Source organism: Mesitornis unicolor, unplaced genomic scaffold (assembly GCF_000695765.1).
Source record: "Mesitornis unicolor isolate BGI_N332 unplaced genomic scaffold, ASM69576v1 Scaffold36602, whole genome shotgun sequence".
NCBI lineage: Eukaryota > Metazoa > Chordata > Aves > Mesitornithiformes > Mesitornithidae > Mesitornis > Mesitornis unicolor.
In genome coordinates, this window is record NW_010169149.1 from 1 (window position 1) to 11,186 (window position 11,186).

The 11,186-nt window shown below is 37.6% G+C and overlaps 1 protein-coding gene across 1 annotated transcript; it reads left to right on the forward strand.

Annotated features, from left to right (window-relative positions):
- Positions 1-228: 228 nt before the first annotated feature.
- LOC104536603 (calbindin-like) lies at positions 229-9,934 on the forward strand (the record flags this gene model as incomplete). The annotated part of the gene is made up of 4 exons (XM_010179265.1): positions 229-300; positions 4,810-4,884; positions 9,706-9,789; positions 9,878-9,934. Coding segments are annotated over exons 1-4 (282 nt in total), but the record flags the coding sequence as incomplete, so codon positions are not given.
- Between the last annotated feature and the right edge of the window lie 1,252 nt (positions 9,935-11,186).

Below are 11,186 nucleotides of genomic sequence, written 5' to 3' on the forward strand. Positions count from 1 at the left end.
GGTGACCCCACCACTCCTCACCCGAAAGCAGCCCCGGCCCCGGCCCCTCTCCGCCGCCTCACAGCCTCGGGAGCCGTCAGGGACTGGGGTCGGTGCCGGGTGAGGCGCGCAGGGAGCCGCGTCACCGGGAGGGAGCAGGCGGGTCGGAAACATCCCTGCCAGCGGTGAAGAGTGGAGAGTTTGGAGGGAGCGATGGCAGCAACCGTAACTCTTTCTGTTGTAGGCAATGGGTTCATGGATGGGAAGGAGCTACAAAACTTCATCCAGGAGTTGCAGCAGGCAAGGAAGAAGGCAGGCTTGGTAGGTTAATGTTTCGCCCCACTTTTCCGTCTTCTCCAGGAAAGAAGAGATTTCTTGAGCAAACTCCAGTGCCCCGTTTCCGTCTGTTCTTGGTTGCCATCACACGGGTCATGCAGTTGCCTCACCAGGCAAAGGAAAGTAGCTCGATTAGAAATCAGCCGGTTGCCAATGAAATAAATCGTCTGCTTTGGAAAGGGAGGCCAGGACCCACCTCCCTGGGGAGCTGGTCCCGCTCAAATCTTGCCAGGCTACGAGCTGGTACTTCTGACAGTGCTTAAAAAGAGAAGTCAAGAAATGCATGCATGCTAGCTTTTTTGTCTTGGATAGGACCTTATCCCATTGCAATTAATTTTACCTGATCCAGATATGTACTGATACTAAAAGGAAAAAAAAAAAAGAAAAAGAAAAAGAAAATGAGAAAACACTTCAAGTTAGTTGGACTGTGTTTTAATTTCATACCTAATGGGCAGTATGGGCTGAAATACATTTCTGCCCCTTGGTGGTCAGTAAACAGATCTGCAGATGACTGCCTACCACTTTCTGCCCTTCACCAGTGTTACACAGCAGGAGTACGAGTACCAAATCCTGGTAGTTTAAATTGTTCAGACAGACAGCAAAGTTTTTGACAATGTTGTCAAAACAATTCTGTGTATGAGTTATTAAAGTACTGATTATTAATTTCCTCCAAACTATATCCATGTGGTGAAACAGAGAAAGAAAGAGAGAGAGAGAGAAAGAGAGAAAGAAAGAGAGAGAGAAAGAAATTAAAGATTTCATGTAAAGATTTGAATTAAAATAGAAGTGAGCCTTTTGAACAAGTAAACTGGCTTTAAAATAATTAGTTTTTAAAGCAGGCCACTTAGCATCAAACTCCAATATATAACCTAATGGAACCAATTTAAATGAATCTATTCTAAAGGACTTCTGAAGTAACAGAAAATAAAACTATAATTTAACAGGATGGCATGTGTGCATGGGGGAAATAGATTAATGCTTTATATAGGAATATTTCCAAGTTGAGCAATAGCTTTTCAATAATCAACTTTGCTTTAAAAGTTGATGTCATTTTAGAAGTAAAGGCAAAAAAAAATTAACTTAAAATTTAGTTTAGTTTAGAAACTTTAATTTAGTTTCTTTTGTGGAAAATTGCCTCTATTGACACTGCAGTCCAGGTACTAGTTAATTCTTAGAGCTGTTGGTGTAGGCATTCATTTTCATAATTGTAATAAAGTTTAAACTAAAATTAAAAAAACCAAACTCCCCCCAAAAAATTAGTAAAGGAATGTGGGTTTTAGAGGGAAAACGTCTATTTTTTTCACATAAAAGTTTAAATACAACTTCGATATCTTTCAAATATTGCAACAGAACAAATGTATTTTCTATATTGAAGTGCAGGAAACTTAAGTATGTCCATTAGAAAGATATTCAAGCCTGTGTATATTTAGTACAAATGGCATTCTTAGTAGAAATGCTGATATATTATTCAGCAGTTAAAAAAATAATTAGAAGCTCAAGGAAAAAAATATTTGTCACTTTAAGATCACATTATTTTCTGTCTCAAAACATCTCTTCTTTAAAAAAGACCCTGCTCAATGTAACACAGAAAAGCCTTGAAGGATTATTTTTATCTGCTACCATTTTAATAGTTTATGCTTTTTGTAAAAAAACCCAAAAACCTCTGCCTGTATCTCACCCTATATTTGAAAAATGTTTGTGTGCTTAATTAAGTTTTCATTTCCCATTTCTCTGATTCAAACCTATCTTTGGAGTGTTCTGCTGAAAAGATCAATCTACAGTAGAAACAACAAATGCAGTACTTGGTCTGTTGGCTGAAGAGTATTGATATATGTTCTCTTAGGTCGTAAATCTATGCTGATTCTTGCATTTGAAGGCTAATTTGCCAAACAAGCATCTCATTAGTTCGTGTCTTGTCTCACGGGATACTAATTCAGAAGCTTTGAATTTCTATTCTTTTGCCAGAAGGGACACATTGAGAAACTAGTGTAGGTTATATGTCATTTCCTCAGCTGTCCTTCTTTTAACACCCCAAAGCTTCTTTGTCATCATTAACTTCTGCATTTCAGGTCACTCTTCTGCTCACTATTTTTGAAATATTCAATTATGCATTCTTCATAGCTGTATTTTACATCAGTCATGCCACATGCATTAAAGAATCACATTGATTCTGTCATCGAATAGGATGGTTTAACATTTCCCAATATTCCTCCCAACTACAGAACTGTTCTAATTATGTTCTAAGGCTAATCCTTTTATTAATCCACTCAGTAAGCCCATACTTTCAGAGCTGCTTTTTCTCAGACAGAGCAATAGCATGCAGCCTGATTTGTGCTAGCCCCAGAGGGTGGATGTCTACTTGGAGGTTTTAGAGCTTGGGCTTTTCTTTGGTAATACTATGTGTTTTTGCTTCATGCATTATGGTAGATAGTGAATTGATCTGCTGTACTTCTATACATGTTGAAAGAACTGCCTCTTTTTTAAAGATAAAAGCTATAAAAGTATATGAGGATAGCTGCCATCTATTGTGCCCTACATTTATGCAATATGTTCTCTATTTACACATGACAATTGCTAAAAGAAACTGCAGGCTATATGTGACTAACATAGGGGTTGATAAAGGGTCAATAGATGGATCTTGGCTGAGATATTCCACATCTCTTTCTCACTTTCTCTGTACATATAGATGATGACAATTGTTCTGTGCAGAAATATGTGATTTAATAGATGTTTATGGATTCAGTCACGTATGTGTTTCTGTAGTGTCATCTATCCTTACATTTTCAAATCATATTGAAAAAAAGCTTTTTTTTTCTACAGCTCCATTTGATTGGATAAGTGTCTTTTAAGGGGTGTGAAGGGCTAGTTTCTTAATTTCAAATATCGAGCACTGCATCTGTATAAAGTCTAGGAGTAGACTTGGTTAAATTTAGGCAAGTTTTTTTGACTGAAAACATTTATTTGAATAACATAACTTGAATAACTCATCAAGCAGCTCAAGAGCAGATGAAATTAACACACACACCAAAAAAACCCCTTTCTGAATACTGTGCTAGAAGATGACCATCCTCTTTTGTTTATCCTGTATTTGGCTGTGCCCTTTTCAATGGGTGGACACTGCATCTGGCACTGCAGAGCTGCTATTAGAAGGGTTAGTAAAATATTTAACCAGGACTAATTAAAATCCAGGTGTCTGAATTCTTCGTTCTATCTACTAAGCAAACTTGTCCCCACTTTGGGATCATTAGATGAAAGGTGACATTGAAGTGCATTGTATTAATAACCACATCTCTAATTAAAGCCATGGCAAATTACTAACCTGCCATGGATGACTTTGACAGAAATAGGATACTAGGCCATGATTGTATCAGCTACAAGGAACTGACATTTTAGTTAGCTTTGGTAGTTGAAATTTGGGACAAACTACAATGGACTTTGTACAGCTGAGATTCCCTGTGTATCTAGTGATAGAACCACTTAGGTCCTGTATAATCAGATCTATTATATCAACTAATCCTTTAATTTCCAAAGACTGCTGTATCTTCATCCATAACCATAGAATTGTCCACTGCTTTAATATAACTGTAGTCGTGATTCTTGCTGCATGGTTTTACTAGCTTACACCTATAAGAAATACAGAGAAAGTCAAAAGCTTGATCAGTATTGGAGGTTGATGGCAGCTCATATCAAAGCAAGGCAAGGCAAGCTGAAGTGTCAAATGAAATATTTAGAAGTTCACCCAAGGCTGGCACCTTTGCCATAGCCTAGACCAAGGACAGAGAACAGATGTGTAGCAGGAACCATAATTTATGTGAAGAACAATTATGGTGGCTTTATTCTGTCAGATTTAAGGTGCTGCACAAAGTTTTCTCTCTCCAAAATCTGCCTCTCTACATTTCAGCAGTGACATTTTGACTCTGTTTCTATGATAACCAAATACTAAACAGTGAAAATATGGTATCGTGATGACTTATCTTAGGGCTAAAATAGCATCTATTGTTCAGGATACAAACACTCAAAGATGTGGAAAGGCTATTTTGGTGTTCAGATGTATTATACTGAAGTGTTCCTGATTTTGAAAGATTTTGCACTGCCTTCAAGTTACTAATTTAAAAATGGAAACTGAGAAAATTGACGAATAATTGCCTGTGAACTTCACTGTCATCCTTTTAAACAAAAAAGCTGTTATACACATCTTCCAACACATCTGTCTTTATATTTTTTTCATTCTGTAAACTAAAATAGGAGTTCTAAGTATTTAGATGCCAATCATTCACACTGACTGGAACATAATTCCTTAGGAAGTATGACAATGACATTGATCATGATAAAAAAATACTCTATTTCATTTAAACTTGAGAAAATTAGCTGCAGTTAAGTATGAATACGTCATTAAATGTAATATATTATTTGGTAACTAATAGAATAGCCAAGTAAGTTTACATGTGTTTCTCTCTATCTTAAAGTAATGTTTCTCTTACTGTAACTTTTTAGGATTTAACACCTGAAATGAAAGCTTTTGTGGACCAATATGGGAAGACTCCTGATGGAAAAATAGGAATAGTTGAGGTAAGACAGTTACTTTATAACAAAAGACTGACATGCTTATTTGTAGAAAATACATTTAGCACAGAACAACATGAGAACAATGTGGAAATATTTTGGATTTTTTGTTGCATAGAAAATTTCTTCTGCTGTCTTAAGCTTTTTAGCACTTTTTCGCTAATGAAGTGTTTTCATTAAAAATACGCAAGGTACTCCTTACCCTTCTTCAGATATTTCACTACACATCAGTTAACTTTGCACACTTTATTCAGTACAAATAAGCATCAACAGTAGTTTAGTTTTCCTGCAAAGCAGGTAAGAGCTCTGTTTTAGAAATTTAAATTGTGAAAGTTACTGTGATTTATTTCGACCTATGATTTTAAACTAATGCTATGTCACCACTCTTATAGTGAGGGTAACACACAAGTGAATGCAATTGGACAATCACTGTATACAGTCTATTCTAAAAAAATCTATGTGGTATGAGAGCATGTTGATCACATTAAATTTAAACAAAATTTTGATAGCAGTTGTGATCCACATTGTGAAAGATCAGGATTTCTCATGAATCCCTTTCTTAAACTTTAACAGAACTTCAGGGAGAAAATTCCCCTATTCCTTATTGCCACTTTCTAAAGAGGGCAAAGATGACCAACCCCTTCTGCACAAACAGCTGCTCAACAATTGGATAATTTAGACAACTTGCCAGGAAGAGGGGAACTGCTGTCTTTTCTCTCACTTTCACTGTTCAGTGCTGCAAGTCAAGAAGGAGAGTTTGCTGGGTTACAGCTTGAGAAGTCACTTTTCCAAGCCTGAAACTATGACTCATTTATGTCACTGAGTGCAGTGAGGCTGCGGTTTTATTATTAAATGCTATTATATTTTTTTTTTAACTGATAATAAGAATTCTGACCTAGAGAGCTAATTAAGAAACAGCTGGAAACAAGCCAGGTCTGCAAAATTTCTACAGTGACCAACTTTGGGTCAGTAGCTAATTTTAAAATAGAGGACTGAATAGAATCTGTAAAAGTCAATAGAAAGTATCGCTGCTGATATAGTAGATTATTTCAGGGTGTCTTTTTTCCTCTGTCATGTGTCTGAATTGAATATGCTTGTTTAAATGCATATGTAATCACGCCTAAACTACTGTTGAAATACGAACAGTTTATTTCACTTGAAGCTATAACTGATTTTTAAAAAATTAATCTTCTAGCAAAACTTAGCATTGATCAAATAGTTCTGCATCTAAAAATAACCACTGTTCATATGGACTAACGAATTGTTTGGTTTTACACTAACAAATGGTTATTCATTTGGTATTGAAGAATCCTATTTAATTTAGTATTTTTGAATATGTGTAACAGCAAGCATTGGATGCAAGAAGAATGTGCAGACGGTGCCTGCAAAAGACCGTGTTTCTTCACTTAGGAAATATAACTGGAAGTTTTATCCTTCAAATTCTATTTCTGATTCTACTATTGACTTAATAGGTAGAGGTAAGCAAATCTGATAGGGCCTGATGGGGTGCAGTGCACACCACCCCCAGTGAAGTGCCAGGCATGCTCAGCATCCACGGAAGCCATTAAATAGTGACAGTACTCATTCAGTGACTGAAGGGACTTTCTCCCTTAATATAGCAGTTTCCTAACCCAATAGCTGTATTTTATTTCACTCACATCAGCATGAAGCTTGATTTGGAAAGTGCTGATGGGACTCAGATGAAATGTGTTATACGTGCAGAGCAGTATGATATTAAAGTTGGTATTTGGAGTTGATTCTCCTTATAAATAAAAATGCTCAGTAATTCCAGAGTGCTCCCATTTACATAGTACCTCAGATAGTTTTTCTGAAAAGTTGTATGAATGTTGTTTAAAAACCATTATATGAAGCTATCCTTACTCCCAGCCACTATCATGAATACCCTAGCATCTGATGGAAAATGTCCTAGTGAGTTTTCAGGAAAGGTCTGTTGGCTGAGATAAAGAGGAGGCCTGGATGGCTTCACAGAGGAAGGACTGGATTTTCAGCTCAGATTAAGTTTCAATTCTGTCGCTGGAAGCACACTGCAGTGAGTTCACTACCTTTATCCAGTGTCCTCCAGCTAAAGGCAGAGCCTGGACCTGCCTGCCCACTTGCCTGTCATTGTGTAAGGGACCTTTCTTTCACCTTTTGTACTCAGACTAACACTTCTGGTAAAATGTGGATGTGAAAACCCAAGTTTCGAAATTCAGAACTGCAGTAATTCCACATTCAAATCATTTGAAGCTTACTGCTGCTTTAAAAATAACTACTTATTAGCCTAAAATAGCCTTTGTACTTCCATTCTCTATTATAGGATTTTAAAAAGCAAATTCACTGTATTAGGTGAAAGGAATTTTAAATAGCATTAAATATCAACAGAATTTACTCAGAGAATGATTTCTAGAAAATAGTTCTGATATTGTTTTAAGTACTGCGAGTATCTTTTCTGCTAGGTAACCTTTAAAGACGTACCTCGGCCTGTGGCTGATCAGAAAGGAGTCAGGCCAGTCTCAGGCTTTGTGGCTGTCCGCTGTTACTCACGCAGAAATAGGCAACATTCTCCTTAAAAGCAGCAGACCTCACAGAAACACTCACTAAACTGCAATTGCTGCCATCCGTAAACTCATAGTGGTCTGCACTCTTATTCAAACATGCTCACATAGTTCCCCTACACTTATCCGCACAAAGAAGTCTTCATTAGAAACAGCACCAGGTTCCCATCTTTCCCCTCTGTAGTGGTATGACTGGGACTGGGACGCTGAGCCAGTTTCCACACAATCTCTGCATCCTTCAGCAATGCAGTGTTTTCCATAAAAAGCAATTTAATGCTATCTATCTGATTCATGAGCTTGGAGAACTGGAGTTCCCTTTAGCTACATTCTTTCTAGTACACTAAAGGGTAAAAAAGAATGAAAGCACGAAAGACTACTTCTTTTTTTGACAGAAGCCTGAGCTAATACTGGATACTGAGCTACTACTTCTCTGTAATGTAAAAGCCTGTGCTTTCTCCTGAGAGTTACAAAGGATGAGAGGTATAACTTAAAATAAGATAATTTTCTTCCAGGGGTAATATATTCTGTACCTCAAATTCACTTTGGTGCTGCTAGGAAGCTGTTAATGATTGTTTGGAAAGTTAGTATTTTACATTTACTCTTGCACCTTGTACTATTTTACCATACCCTTGCAAAATTCACCAGAGTTAACTGTACATGACCCATTAACAACATCTTATTTATAATTTTCACACAAGTAGAGCCTTTCTCATTGGCATAATCAGTCCTTTCCCTCAAACTCTGCTTATTATTATAATCAGTTCTTACATTCAACATTTGTTGTTGAGTAGCAATGTTGATTTACTCTAAGAATCAAAGCTACCTTGTCATGGGAAAAATGAAGAAATTTTTCCATAAATCAGTATTAAGTTACACACATTTAGCTATTATATATATATATGAACATGTATTTACCCACACGTCTCTATGCTATTTATAATGGAGTAGGTTTTGAAAGCTTCTGACAAAAATGCATCATTTAATGTGATTGGGTTTAGTGTTCAGCCATACACCAAAAGCTCCGATGGGCCCGACAGCCTGTCATTAGCTGCACTGTTTCTGTAAGGAGAGTGCTCTGATGTGTCTCTTCAGTCATCCCAACACTGAAAGAATATAACTGATACCTTGCACAGATAATATTAGAGAAACTAGAGATCTGTCTCTGTTCCTTGTTGTGCCTGTAGAGTGAGAGGGAGAGCTGAAGTCACCTATGGCACCATAAAAGCCCATAAAAAAGCCTGAGCAATTAGGCAGTAGCACTGAAATAGAGCAAGGGATTTGAGGGTGTGGAACGAATGAAGAAAAAAAAAAAATTTAAGATGAGGCTTCAGGAAATCTGAAGATGTCATTTTTCATAAAAGAATGCAGCTAAGAAATCTGTCTCCATTTTCTCTTCCTAGTAAGCACAGCTGGCCTATTCTTCCAATAAAAATTTTTCTTTAATCAAAACACATTTCATACATTGCGAGGACAGAAAAAAATATTGGGCTTTTGTTAAAAACAAATCATGATTCTACATTAAATTATACAGCATACTCTCCATCTTCTACATTTGCCACTTGCCAAAATTGAGTTATAGTAAATGAACATTTTCAATAATCAGTACAATAATGTCTGATTTTAAAAAAGCCTTTTGTAGAGTAGAGGCGTTGGAAGAACCACCCATGATTTTGCAGAGCTAAAAGCCTTTTTGATTTCTTTCTGGTATTTATAGTTCTTCTTCAATATATCTCTGTGCCTGACAAATGATCACTGGTTGCCATCCCATACCCTCCCTACTTTTGATTTTTCTCCAGGCTTTCCCATATATTTTTCTGTTTATCTTACACATATGTTTTTCATGTCAGTCTTCCTCTCTCCTCTCTCCTCTTCCTCAGGATCTGGGAATAGTTTATTTTCCTCACTTTCTTAATTCATGGTCCTTCACACTTATCCTCACTTCATGCTTTCCCCTTGTGCCAATTCCAAGGTTTTCACCACAGATCCTAACTATGCATGGGTGAACTTCCCCCCCCCTTTCCCCAGCTACCCCTTCAGTAAAGTGCTGTCTCCCTTCTCTCACATCTCAGTTCTGCTTGGCCTTGATGAGTACCGAAAAGCTGTGAGGTCAGGAGCCTTTCAGAGGCATCTTCCAAATATTTCAGCTAACAGGATGAAGCTTCCTATAGGGCCACAATAGGGCACTATGATCACAAAGGATTTCATACCCTTTTAAAGGCTGAGCTGGCTTAATGAAGAATCCAAATTGAATCTTTCTTAAATTCTGTTACAGCTTGCTCAGATATTACCAACAGAAGAGAATTTCCTGTTGTTCTTCAGGTGCCAGCAACTAAAGTCAAGTGAAGACTTCATGCAGGTACAGCATGAAAAGTTGCCTTTTGTGAAATCATCCAAGTCCCACTTGCCATAAATATGTCACTAAAACATTCACATTCTTATTGCAGACATGGAGAAAATATGACAGTGACCACAGTGGCTTCATTGATTCTGAGGAACTCAAGGTAAACCAACACCCCTGAGTATGCACGACATGAGAACAAGCGGTGGGTTACTGCCTATGCTACAATGTGTTTTTTCAGATACCCACCCATGCATGAATCTGCATTTCAAACATGATCAAAAAGCAATATAATGAGCTGATGTTTTTGTCACCAGTAAACTATTTAAAATGAAACTCTAATCTGATCAATGTTTTTTAAAGTGTGTTTTAATTCAGATCAATGTTTGTCTCAAGTGACTCAAGGTATCAGGTACTCTAGCTTAGAAATAAGAAAGACTGAGAAAGCAAGATAAGCCTCTGGAACCTATGTTGTTCTTTTTTTCTTTTTTTTCTGTATTAAAGAGAAGGGCTGTTTTGTTGTTTCTGTTTTTTTTTTCCTGAGGGCATCACTAACATGAATCACTATGCTGCTGGACAAATTACGCTTTCTCAAGTATCGTGTCACCCTACAGTTTCCACTGTCATGCTGTTAGGCTAACACAACTGGAATGGTGTTGGCCCTGCTTGGCTAACTTGGTGGAATTTTGGTAACAGCTTTAACAGAGCAGAATTGAGATTATTCCATTAGCCACCTTAGCCTTGCAGAGTTAGCAAACCTTAAAACTAGAGTGGTTTACCCCTCTAGTCATAAAACTAACAGAAAATCACAGAAGCTGAATCACAGAGTCACAGAATCACTGTGTGGTTGGAAGGGACCTTTGGGGGTCATCTGGTCGAACTCCCCTGCTCAGGCAGGGTCACCTAAAGCCACTTGCCCAGGACCATACCCAGACAGCTTTTGAATATCTCCTCCATCATATCTTTTGAATATGGAGACTTCAGAATCTCTCTGGGCAGCCTGTGCCAGTGCTCAGTCACCCTCACAGTGAAAAAGTGTTTCCTGATGTTCAGAGGGAACTTTCTGTGCTTCAGTTTGTTCCCATTGTCCCTGGACCTGTCACTGAGTTTCAGCCTGGCTCTGTTCTCTTTGCAACCTCCCTTGAGGTATCTGTCTGTCTGTCTGTCTGTCTGTCTATCTATCTATCTATCTATCTATCCATCTATACTGATGAGGTCCCCCTGTGCCTTCTCCAGGCTGAACAGTCCCAGCTCTCTCAGCCTTTCCTTATAGGAGAGATGCTCATATACAGCAGGCTCTGATTAGAAAGGTACCATTTTCCACAGCTTAATTGCACTTGATAAGTTATTGTAGCTTTAAATTCATATAAAGAGAAAGACCTGGCAGTGTTTATCCCTCTAATTTGGACTATTTT